The 13,068-nt window shown below is 36.5% G+C and overlaps 1 protein-coding gene across 7 annotated transcripts in view; it reads right to left on the bottom strand.

Moving 5' to 3' along the window:
• LOC116177635 overlaps nt 1-13,068 on the bottom strand; it is an 84,912-nt gene that overhangs the window by 27,832 nt on the left and 44,012 nt on the right. The window contains exon 1 of one of the 7 annotated variants that reach the window (XM_031496646.1): nt 1,033-1,242. The exons of the other annotated variants lie outside the window; for them this stretch is intronic. Coding sequence (XP_031352506.1) covers nt 1,033-1,091 — 59 coding nt within the window. The 5' untranslated portion in view covers nt 1,092-1,242. Of the gene's footprint in view, nt 1-1,032; nt 1,243-13,068 lie in introns of those variants that run through there. 7 annotated transcript variants of the gene reach the window in all.

The following is a 13,068-nucleotide window of genomic DNA, read 5'->3' as shown; positions in this document are numbered from 1 at the left end:
TTTTTCTCAGTAATTATTATAAAGTGGAATTTTTAAGTTCATTGATGCCCCTCTTTTGTGTGGGTTAAATTTTATTTAACATCCAGAGGTGTGTTAATCATTTGAATAAGAAAATGTACCAGGAGTAATTACAATAGTAAAAACCTAGATAAATAATTAGATTTGGAGCGTGAACGCGAACGATAATATTTTCAGTAATACAGGGTGGAACAACGAAAACGAAACCGACTGAATAACTCGCAAGGAAATAGTCGATGGAAAAAACGTAAAAACATGTCGAGTTTTGTAGCAAGGGGGACATTTTTTACTTCAAATTTACATCCCCGCAGCAAGGTTGCCACCCCTTCAACAATTTTAAATTGAACGTTAGGTCGAGTGCCAAATCATTGGAAAGGGCTCTTAATTTCCCAAATGCCTATGGTTTAGTTTCTAGTTCTAATTACGTGGACTGTAATTCCATGATTGCCATAGAATGTCACGACTTATACAAATCACCGTCTTTGTAAATAACATGATTGGAGAAGATAAACACCGTCCATTCAGTTGCTTGTTGCAGAAGCAGAGAAAAATTTGTTAGGTACAAAATCCAAAACCAGTAAATCATTTTATAAAGAATAAGTGTTATGGATAGCTAATACGAAAGAAATGTCAAACCTGTTTAAATCTTCTATCAATTGGTGCATGCGTTCAAAACATCAAACAATGCTGTGATTAATTAATGGAACAGATTTGGCAGCATACCCTAAATTACACGTGTTTGTGAAAGCTGCAAAGGCAGGATAGGTACAAATCAAACTACTTTGTTGCATTTACAAAAGGGACCCAAGAAGATTTTTTATTTCAGCCTCAGATGACACTCTCATTTCAATTTCAAATAAAAATTGGTACACATCATTAAACTGTTGGTGATAAATGGTATACAGTTTCACAATTCGAGATGTTTCGCACCCCATTCAATTCAGTGACATCGAAAGGACATATCAAAATGATTTTAGCACCCCACTCAGTGTGAAATTACAGTAAAACACATACCTATATCTCGACGTCCCGCAAATACCAAAGAAGAGCACAAAAGGTAGATTCTCAGTCATTAAAGTGACTATTTTATAACGCGATCCAAGTAAAGTACGTGATTATAAGCGAAAAGATTAACAATCACCATCAGTAATTCGTGCCTCCGAAGCACTTACTGAAGTTTAAAAAATCCTCTCTTGCCGTGTCCATTCAGTGTCGACATATATGGAAGTCAATGCCGTTTAAATTGTGTCGTAGGCTCTAATTCGTTTGAATTTTATTTCTGTCGTTAAAAGTAGCGAATTGCGTAATTAAGTTAGCGAAATTTACTATTGTAATATAAATGTCACGCGCGTAAAATGATTACGCTTGAAAAGAAAATGGATAATCGTTATGGGGACGTCGTTAAACGGCGACATTTGTATCAGCTGGCGAACTTTCGTTTTAAGAGTTTACATCACGGCAATAACGGCCAATTTGTGCCATCGAGTTATATAAACGCGACCGTAGCGTACAACGTAATTAATTCTTTCCGAAATGGACAATAAATTACTACAGTTGCGCAGATTTGTTCTCAATTTCTGGGTGAATCTAAGAGCATAGTGGGATGGTCAAATTCTTCGTCGTTTTTTGACCGCTTCATTATCATAACAAATGCCCAATAGGTAAGTCCGCTGTATGAAAACCCTGACCCTACTCTCAACAACGAGTTCCCGTAAAGATTTTAGAACTGTTGAGCGGCTCTTTTCGATTTTCCCGCAGAAATACGTAAAGTGTAAAGGTTCTAAAGTGACTTCCCAAACAATTATTGGTTTTTATTAACGTAAAGAATTTATCTAGATGATTGGAGTCAACGAAATATGTGTCATTTTTACGCATTTTCAATGAGACTTTTGTTCTTTAATTGCGTCTCGATTGCGGGAGGTAGGGATAGGACTACAACCGTTTTAAGAAAGATATTTCGAACCAAAGTCCACGTGGAATTTGCTGAAAGTGCAGGTTCTGAACAGAGGTGGGATTGATTAACAACCGTTCGCGATTGGTGGTGCATGGGATATTAACCAATCGAAAATTTAGACATCGTCATTTTTAAGTTAATGCACCATTGTGAGTATGAAAAATTTACTCAGGAATTAAGTCATAGGGAAGAGATCGTCGGATTTACGTAAAAGTGAATTTAGGTTTTGAATTAGTCATCTTATTTCCGAACGGTAGTTTCGAATGCTAAGGGAGGTTCGGGTAAAGTGAAATATTCCGTACCATATGTTACATCGAGTTACTGATTGGAGAAGTTAGGTTTTGAATATACATAAAAGGTTTCCTATTAGGTCATAGTAAGCTGAGAAAATTCAAAATTCTCTAAGTGTCGAATTGCAGACCTAAATTTATATAGACTATTGAAGCAAACGTGTGCATCCAGCGAATTCCTCATTACGCGTTAAAGAAAAATTTAAACTTAAATAAATCGCGGGATACGTATATTTAAATCACCTCAAGTGGTAAAATTGTAACTAAAACTGTCGATAGTTTAATAATGGCTATAAGAATGCACTTAAGAATCGATTTAGAAGTCTCTTCTTTAGGTATGTTTATGAAATTTGATTAAATCAATTGCATGAATCCTGTGGAGAATTTGAGATCTTCATAGCTAGAATTCATTACAGTTTGCCTCTTCTCAATTACAAATAATTTATTCTTAATTTTAACCTTTTCTGATCTCTCAATCCATAAATAAACAAGAATCCCCTCGGAAATCTCCTTAAAATGTATCCTTAAAACTTTAAAAACCGCGATTACTCCTTAGGTCACTAGGAACCTCCTAGGCCTTTATTGTGACACATCAGAAGCCTGCTGAACGTTCTTATACATTTTCTTGGAAGCCGCCGACTGTTTGTTGAAAACGTCTTCTAAGAAATACTAGGTATCACTTTATAAACCTCCACAACGGTCTGCTAAGGCCCTTAAGGATCCTTTTATAAATATCCTTAGGACTCGATTATCGAATTTCCTACTCTCAACGTATCTAGGGACCTTGGACCTTAAGTTTTTTAAAAATTTCTCCTCTGCGATACCTTCAAGATTCATCAGTAGTACTTTCATGGTGAATATGCTTCAAAAATCACTTTAATCACTTTAATGCTTCTTGTCTCAAAGCCCGATTTAGAAATTTCACTCAGAATCAGGTTTTTGGAATTTGTTTGTAAATCGTACAAATATCCGTAAAAATCTCCATAGGAATTAGCTTAATATTGTGGCGATCCTTCAAGAACATCGCGGCGCCACCAAGTCGGTAAAGGATTAGTTATCGACGATAAGGAATAAAAGAGAATGTGATTCATTCTTTCTGTGAAATATGATCTGATCTTGAATCACTGTACACAATTAAGTTCACTATTTTTTTGAAAAATAAATGCACGGTGCTCAAAGCAAAACAAGGCGCTCACTCACGTGGTATTCCTCTAACTTAAAATTCCAAATATAATTTACTATGTACGTATTTGATATCCTGGTAACTTGAACGCAAACTAGACAGCTAACAAACTCCTACATATTTTATTTCTTTTTGTTTGTTCAAACTTTGGCACGATGTTCAACAAATTAAAGATGATTCATTTCAGTTTCGCCTCATTTCGGTTTCAATTTACCCCCACCCCATAATGTACCAATTTCCTCGTGTAATGTAATCATCATGTTTACCCTAACCTTCCGCACGTACGTGACACGTCCTTGCATTGTTACGTACACACCCGCATTGAGAACAAGAAGGAACCCCGATATCCGCATTCAGTTAATTTATATTTTAAAATCAAAGACCAACCCGAGCCTAAACTGCCAATAAAACAACAAAAGTGAATCACTTGCATAAAATGTAATCCTATGTGCTTGCGATTATTCTTAGCATAACCGTGTCTAAATTTGGAGACGTCGTTATCCGCTGGCCGCCTCTTCCCGTCTCACTGCCGAACAGAAAAAAAATTGGAAAATACGTCATTACAAAACGAGAAATACTACAAATCGAACACGGAAGCGCGCCTTTAATTTAAACTATTAGCGATGAAAATAGACGACCTCTTCCACGTACTATACTTTTTTCCAGAGTCGCAAGTGGACCGTCCTTTTTTAAATTTTATTAACGGGTCAAGGTTTTCACGTTGCCAAAAACAAAATGTTGTTAGAAAGTAATTATATAATTAACATAATCTCGCACTTTCGCGAAGATCTTCAAAAATTTATGATCGATTGCGTACGATTTAATTATTTATGGTGTACACTATCAAATGTCGAATTCTTGAAATTTTTTCAATTTATTTAAGTGAAAGTATGAGGATACCAAAGCAGACAGGGTTCGCGACCTCTAGTTATAAATTCAAATTGATTCGAAATACCTGCCTAATTATTTCAGCGTTTGTACACCAGCTGCTTCGGTTTCAAATGTCTCTTTTCCTGGGCTTGAGAAATTCAATTTAAATCTTTCCATTTATTAACGCAGGATTAAACGATTTGACAGCTTCTCTATGGTTTGATTAATTGAAGATGGGGTGATTCAGTCTATTCTAGCCCTTTCAGTAATTTTTCCTCCTTCCTTTTTCAACAGAGGATTGTCATCATTATGTTGTTTTCGTGTGCATTCTGTACCTATCTCTAACTTTGACAGGAAACCATTCTCTGATTTTCACTGAGATATTGACAGAAATTTTTAGGAGGTTCAAAGTAAATATTTGGAATCGAGACGAGAGTATATTATCAAATTTGTTGGTTTTTGTATTTGGCTCTCGAACATTCTGATAATAGCCACTTTGTTCTGAAGCGGTGGGCCGATTAAGTCATAAGTGCCATTACCTGTGATAGAAGCTTACCACGAGTCAAGCGATGCCCTTCAGGTGTTGGTCAAGTAATTGTGTACCCAGCTCTGCGGCTTGGGTTGTTTGCAAGTTTTGGAATCCGAGAACTGAGCTCACTTCTTGGCGTCAACGTTTAATTTTATGCATGGTAAGCCATTACTTTACCCCGGGCGCAAACCTCCGATCAAATTACATTAGCTCACGCGCAAACTTCATGACGCTGGCGAGGTTCAAAACCACTCAATTCTAGTAACTTTTATGGGGACTTTTCCCCCCACTTCTAGTAACTTTTCTATGACCAGGACCTTTGACGTTAGCTCAGGCGCAAACCTCGCTAGCGCAGTTCAGAACCACTCAATTCTAGTGACTTTTCTAGGGGGGTTTTCATCTAGCGTGATTTAGAATCGGCCGTACACTATCATCGACAAGAATCCTCGACTCAGGCGCAAACCAAATTACTTTAGCTCGGACGCAAACCTCCGATACTTTATCTCGGGCACAAACCTCGACCCCTTGACCTTGACGTTAGCACAGGCACAAACCTCGCTAGCGCAGTTCAGAACCATTCAATTCTAGTGACTTTTCTAGGGGGATTTTCATCTAGTGTGATTTAGAATCGGCCGTACACTACCATCGATAAGAACCCTCGACTCAGGCGCAAACCAAATTACATTAGCTCGGACGCAAACTTCCGATACTTTATCTCGAGCACAAACCTCGACCACTTGACCTTGACGTTAGCACAGGCGCAAACTTCGCTAGCAGAGTTCCAACCCTAGTTACTTTTCTAGTGACTTTTTGGCGTCTAGTGACTTTTAGATTTAGAATCGGACCTATATTACTACTATCGACATTATTGGCCAGGGAGATCTTGCGATCTAACCCCAGAGACTGTTTCAACAGACATCAGACGTGCAATTGCTGAAATCGAACCGCATTTATTGGAATTTGTAACGCCAAACTGATTACTATGAAGATGAACTGATTATAGAAACACACCATAAGTGAAGGTGAACTACTGTCTACTATAATAATTGGTTACAGTTGTCAATTTCTTTGTCAATTTTCTGTATAAAGTACTGTATAAAGTTTCCACCTTTACATAACACAGTTCCTACTGAATAAGACACGATAACAATCATTTGACAGTAGGTAAGTTGGTGACACAGAAAGTAAATGAGAGTTGCCAAAAATTGACGGAAAAATAGAATTTGACCTTCCTCCAATTTTATTTGTTTAAAATTGAACTTAGAATTGATCAAGTAATTGCGATCTTCAATTTTAAGGACTCCAGTGCCGAAGTTCTTGAAACTGAAGACCATATTGACACGTGTTATTTAACCTTTAGAAAGATACGTAAGGCGATTGCTAATAAGATTGTTAAGGCGATTCGTAACATTTTTTTGAGGTTGCTAAAGATATTTGTAAGCTTGTCAAACAAATTCCTTAGCAAATCTATATGGAGAAGTGAATTTGATAAATAGATCTCTAGAGAGTACTTATTATTTGTAATACCAAAAATATGCGATTACCGAAAATTCTAAAAATTGATTTCTCGGCGAATTGGTTGTAGATATTCATAAAATTCATAATATTGTTTTGAAAGAGCAAGGATATAAAGAAGATTTTCATAAGGATTTCTAATAACCAAAAAGTATATTCCTTAGTAGTAGATGAGTCCAATAGGGGGTTTTTGGTTGGGATTTAATCGAGCGCGTCAGATTAAAGTAAGGTGGGCTGACTGCGTGTTGAAAGGTGTGCATTTCAATAGCCGAACGATTTGAACGAAGGAAATTATTCAAGAATAACAGAAGTAATCTAATCTACGATTACCCAAATCGTCAATAAAGTTCAATGCGTTCAACAGTTGAAGAATGTGAATTGACTGAAACCATAGGCGGTCGTGTCATAAATTATACGTACAACGCTCTAAATACCTGACATACTCGAATAAATCCCATTTTCTACCCTTCCGTACAGCCTCCCCCACCATGCAAACTGGCAGATTAACATACCTACAATATCAGAGACACGGCATATACACAATCAATATCTGACGCGACCGATATTTTCATGTGACTATTTTTTGTACATTATATAAGTGTAGACCCCCCCCCCCCACATCGGTAGAGGAATGTACATCATATTTACCACTCCCCTAGTGTAGGAAAGTTTTAGTTTCTATAATCAGCTCTAATAACATGTCTGAACAAATTTCGAGATGGAGATTCTTCAAAAAAAGTTTTGAAAATATATCCACATAATATTTTAATATTTTAGATACACTCCTTATATATGATCATATATGATATACAACAATCGTGATGTATTCGACGAAAATATTCCAGAAATCCCGATAGACATCGAAGCGTCATGAAAGATTAGTCATCGGCGATAAAGAACAAAGGCGAATGTGGCGCAATCTTTCCGGGAAATACGATGTGTCTTGTTCTAGAATGTTCGAGAACATTCGATAGAACTCGAAATACTCAAGTTTGCCATATAAGCAAATCTAATTAGGTAATAAACAGTTTGCGCTGTTATAAATTGTACATATGTTAGTGATAAATAATATTTTAAGTGTTTTATTTCATTTTAAAGTGCAATACCCCTAAAAAAACACCCTTTACAATAAGGATCGTCGTCAGTGGCCCGACGAAAATATTCCAGAAATCTCGATAAATATCTAAGCGTCATGAAAGATTAGTCATCGGCGATAAAGAACAAAGGCGAATGTGGCGCAATCTTTCTGGGAAATACGATGTGTCTTGTATAGAACTCGAAACACTCAAGTTTGCCATATAAGCAAATCGAATTGGGTAATAAATAGTTTGCGCTGTTATAAATTGTGCATATGTTAGTGATAAATGATATTTTAAGTGTTTTATTTCATTCTAAAGTTCAATACCCCTAAAAAACACCCTTTACAATAAGGATCGTCGTTAGTGGTCCGACGAAAATATTCCAGAAATCCCGATAGGCATCGAAGCGTCATGAAAGATTTGTCATCGGCGATAAAGAACGGGAAATACGATGTGTCTTGTTCTAGAATATTCGAGAGCATTCACACTCAAGTATAAGCAAATCGAATTGGGTTTCAGTTCAATCCCAATTTCAACGTGGATGTAATAAATAGTTTGCGCTGTTATAAATTGTGCATATGTGAGTGATAATATTTTAACTCTTATAAATCAACTATTTTCAAGACTGTTATAATTATTGTTAATCTTTACATATCAAATTCTTCAGTACGTGTGTTTGTGACTGAACTCCTCCTAAAGGGCTGGGACGGATTGAAATTAAATTTTGTTTATGCGTTTCTGTGTGCCTCGACTGATGGTTTAGGTTCACAATTGGGCTCGATGGGATTATTGTATTTTTTAAATTCTTTTTTCGTTGATGTCGCACTCTGCAATTTCAGTTTACATTTTTATATTCTTTACGCTGGGTTTCCGTTATCATATATCCCTCAATATTGGACGTACGAAGTCGCAGGGAAAATGTAGTTAATTGTAAATAAATAAATCACGTAATTACATTTATACGTTACACTATGCATTTTTTTCTACGTAACTACCTCTCTTGTCATGCAAAATTCATGTCATATTCACCAGCACAGATTCTCATTGGTTGTTGGTGTCAGGTACATTTTCCTCTGGAACATTGGCCCCAGAAAATTTTACTAAAACATTTACCATTGTAAAAGTTCAGGGGTGTACCCTATCTGTAGATTGGATGAATTGCAGAAAACACAATGGCGGTCATATTCCGAAACTATTATTATTTATCTTGGTGACAGTTAAAAGGGGAGCGGGATTTTTACAAGAAAATTCCGGAGGCGAATATAACACGCATTGTATGGAGCAAATTTTCCGATATATGTCTTGTAGGGGGTGGGTTTTCTTCAAAGTTTAGATTCATCTTATCGTATGCATAAAAAAGTGAAATTTAAGTTTCATTATTATTTATGGTCGTGCAACCCTAATGAGAATAGTATTCGAAAACCTGCCGAAAAGTACCTACAAGCCAAACACATATTTAGCCTCCCCATTTGGTAAGTAAACAGCACCAAAAACAGCTTTGAGCTCTCGTTTACCTTCTAACATTTAAAATTGTTTCTAGTCGCTTACGCAACACCCCCTCGTGTTATTTTCATATGAAATTCATTATACTGTTAGGAAATCGCTCCTCAACGTCATGGAGATTAAACAATTAATTAGCTGAATGAGATTAAATGGCACCGTGTCATTAGAACTTTTATTTATAATAAATTACCATCATTTTTTACATATAAATATTACATAAGCCTATTTCATTATAACATAATAGCGCATAGTTTCAAGGAATTCTCACACCGCAAATCTGTAGACCGAGGTACAACTTCCATCACGACTGACGTACAAAGTTTAATTACTGGAATGAGTATTGCAAATAGGATGAAATACGATCTTGTTTAATTTCTCTTGTTGTCACAACTTTTAACATGCCAAAGATAGGTTTGTCAAGAACACTGAACCAACACAATAATTTCCACGTCGAATTTTGCTCCAAATGAGTCCAAAATATGGCTAAGAACAGAAGAACTAAGACAGTCGCCGAAGTGGTGACCGAAAAGGGATGTTTCTCCACATTTTATGTAGATGTGTGCTGATGCGAAACTCAGACAGCGGAAGTGGCGTTCTTAAAGCTACGTCTGCATAACCGCTACCAACGAACTTCTGGAAATGACACAATCACATCGGATCTTTAAAAAAATAGGTAAAATCGACCTCCGACATTGGTCATTTTAAGCCAACGGATTCCTCAGACTTTCTTAAAAGAAATTTCATGTGCCGTAGTGACCTTCTTTTCCGAGCATCTAAAATTCGCTTTCCAAAATGCTCAGTAAATTGTGTCTAACAAATTCGCCGAAAATTGTCGTAGCAACAAAAAAAAACCGTTTGATGTACGTAAAGATTTAAACATTTTTCACTTCTTCGCATTAAAGTAATAAGCCTTCCGAACAATTGTGTTGACGTTCTAAATACATACTTTGGCCGAAACTCGGATCATAAATAAAATTTATCGCGCCCCAAAAAAACGCAGGATTTCCTCGCAATTTCCACGTACTAAAATGTAACCGTGTCCCGGAATAGCGATTCGATTATAATTTTAGCCGGTGACAATATTTTGATTTTGGACCGATTACTGATTGCGGGATTCTTCCTTACCGCAACATCCTCGAGGTGCTCGAGATATTTTTAGAAAAGAAATTTTTCTGCGGTATTGTTTATGTTATGCAAATATAAAAGTTAATCCTTCCCAGAGTTCCTTGTGGATTGACGCAATCCAAGTTTATTCCGGTTGAATAAATTTACTGGAATCAAATGGGTCAAGTTTCTTTCGAAACTTTGATAAACAATTGGTCTTCACTTGAAATTAGCACTGTAATTGCAATTGAGGATTAAAAATCCTATTCAATCTTTTGACTTCAGCTATATGAGCAGCATAGGTATCATTTTCTAAATTTGTCATGGAAAAATCTCGAATTTGCATTTTCGTGGACAAATATCCTAAATTTAAGATGTTGATCTTAGATAGCTCTAAACGTACCAATAACATTAAAAAAACCCGACTCCAAGAACCCCAACAATAAATTCTTAATTCCACTTTTAAGCCCTACGGTTGCGCGTCATTATGCAACGGGTTTTGCATATAAAGGCGTTGCTCGCCTTTATATTTTGTTACGTAAACTTTGAACAAACTTTAAATCAGAAACTTATTTTTTCTACCTAATCCAATTCTAATGGGTTCATACATGGTAAAAATACATGCAATACAGACGGCTTCAAATTTGCCCAGAGATTGATATCTTTAAGAAAACACAGATCCAATCAAGTTTTAAACTTCGATCAACATTGATCTAAAAAACAAACTCGGTCGGCCGTTTTACATCGACAATATTTCGGGAAAATCAAAGAAGGAAGTTGTAGATTGGAACTTACCTTCGGCGAAATCCTTCAGTACAGAACCAAATGTTCTCTGGGCGTAATCTTTTTGAAACGAGAATCTTTGTGTTAAGGGTTACAGGCAAGCAAACTTTTATAAACACGTCGGTTTCTTGCTAATGAGTTTTATAAAAGCCCTAAATGTTTTTCTCGCTTCGAAAATATTTATTTCTGTTTAGGAGTTGGAAATTAGGGGTTCATTTGTAGAGCCGCCCTTTAAGGAAAATAAGAAAAGAGAGAATAAATCTTGTTAAGTTGTAGGTCCGTTAATTATCTATTAATCGATTTTAGCTTTCTAATGGTATATTTACGAAAACCAACATTAAGCCGGCACGGTCGTGTATCAACGTGATAACAGATTACGCGCTGGACCTCACGTTCCAAAAAAGAAAGGGGCATTACTGGACTGCCGAATTTGGAGATTTCATTTCGACTAAATAGTCAGTATATTTAACCGCAATTCGTTGAATGGGTTACAGTAACACCCTCCGATTAAGTTCGAGATTACATCCGTTAGATGGGCCCTTAAAAAACTTTTCACACCGGTCCCGTATTTTTAAAACGTCTGAGAAGGACGTAATTAATTAAAGAAGTTATAATTTTGAACGCTTTCATATTTAGTACTCTGTGTCGGCTGGAAAAACTGTCGTTTCCTCCATGGTATAACCGAATTTTAGAAAAGGTAAAGTGGTTGTTTAGAGGGGATCCTTCTGCCTTTGTAAGTACCGTAATTTTGAGCTTTTCCGTAAATTTAATTTGCATTCATACGCTTTTTTAAATTAAGTTGACCGCAAAATAATTTCTACCGCTCCGTTTAATTGCAAGGTAAGCTTTTTGTTACTTTCCGTTTCATTTATTATAGGGGGGATATTGTTTCGCTTTCCTGCATTTGCTTTTCCGTAGATACCGGTACCGAATCCCATTATTTACTGTTCCCCGCGTAGGGAAATTGGTTTCCGCCGATTGCCGCTACTTTCGTCGATCATTTAATGATTTATTTATTTTTCTTGTACATTAAATTATCATATCATTATTCATCGCAACTTCCCCGGATTAACTACCCAAGGAAAATCTCTCAGAGAACAAATTTACTTTTTCCCTAAACACTGCTTACTCTGGTAACCCAAATTAGCATGAATGTAAAATCTTACTCTGGCCCACGTACACTGGTCGCATCGGTGTCTCAAACGCAAAACTGAATTACACATTTTACATATCTCAGGATAGGAGATGGCCGACTGCTTAATTCGTAGTTGCAATCAAGTATCCCCCCCCCCCCTCATCCAAACCCCAGACATACGGGAGACACCAATTTCCGGAAGATTACAAGATTGCGAGGAGCGCCTCCTTCTTCTGTGCTTTCATGAATATGACGATTACAATTGGCGCAATGAAATAATATGGCGGATTTGGTTATTACACGTGATATTAAAACTGGGCAGTACTTTGTAATGGTAATAGTGGGAATTAGTTTGGTGGGAGATTTTAGGATTCATTCGCGTTTTAGGCTACCAGGGTAATCGATGTGTAGTTTGAAAATTAGACTTCTTAAAATTCGCGTCTTGACCACAGGAAAGCCAATAGTATCGCGTGATTCCTGGTGGAACCTACTAGTAATGCGGGACCCTTAACCAGTTGTATTAATAAAAATTGTGGTTTGCTCGTAACTTTTAAAATACAAGGATACACCAGAAAAGAAGTTTCGTGTTGCCGTGGATGAGATCGCAATGTGCACGATCCGTCACCTATATTTCCTAATTAATTGTCACTGAAGCAGGGTTGTATAAAACACAATTCTTAATCAACATTGTAACCTGTAAAAGCACCGTCGTATATGACGTACCATTTCTTTTCATTTATGTAAAATTAAAAGTCTAAATTTAAACAAATCAACGTAATTTTAAATTTGATTGATGCTTAAAACCTCATTCAGAAATTTGTTATTATACCTGCATCAGAATCGACGTTTAAAGCACGCCTGAGCGTCCGAAAACTGGCCTTACTTCAAATACAAAGTATGAAACTGTAACGAAACACCCGTTTCGTGTATAAAATCTACCAGTTTTAATGACTACCCGATATGTATGGAATGGACGAGTAATTGGACGCTTTGTTACTAAGAAACCATAGCTTCAAGGTTTATTTATTTCTTCTAGGAGTGAGAAATAGGAGGTAAAAGTAGAACCGCTTTAACCGCTGATAAGGAAAATCAGCTGTTTCTAATT

This window comes from Photinus pyralis, unplaced genomic scaffold (assembly GCF_008802855.1).
Source record: "Photinus pyralis isolate 1611_PpyrPB1 unplaced genomic scaffold, Ppyr1.3 Ppyr1.4_LG8, whole genome shotgun sequence".
NCBI lineage: Eukaryota > Metazoa > Arthropoda > Insecta > Coleoptera > Lampyridae > Photinus > Photinus pyralis.
The sequence above is the reverse complement of the archived record's forward strand: the minus strand, read 5'-3'. Positions and strand labels throughout refer to the sequence as shown.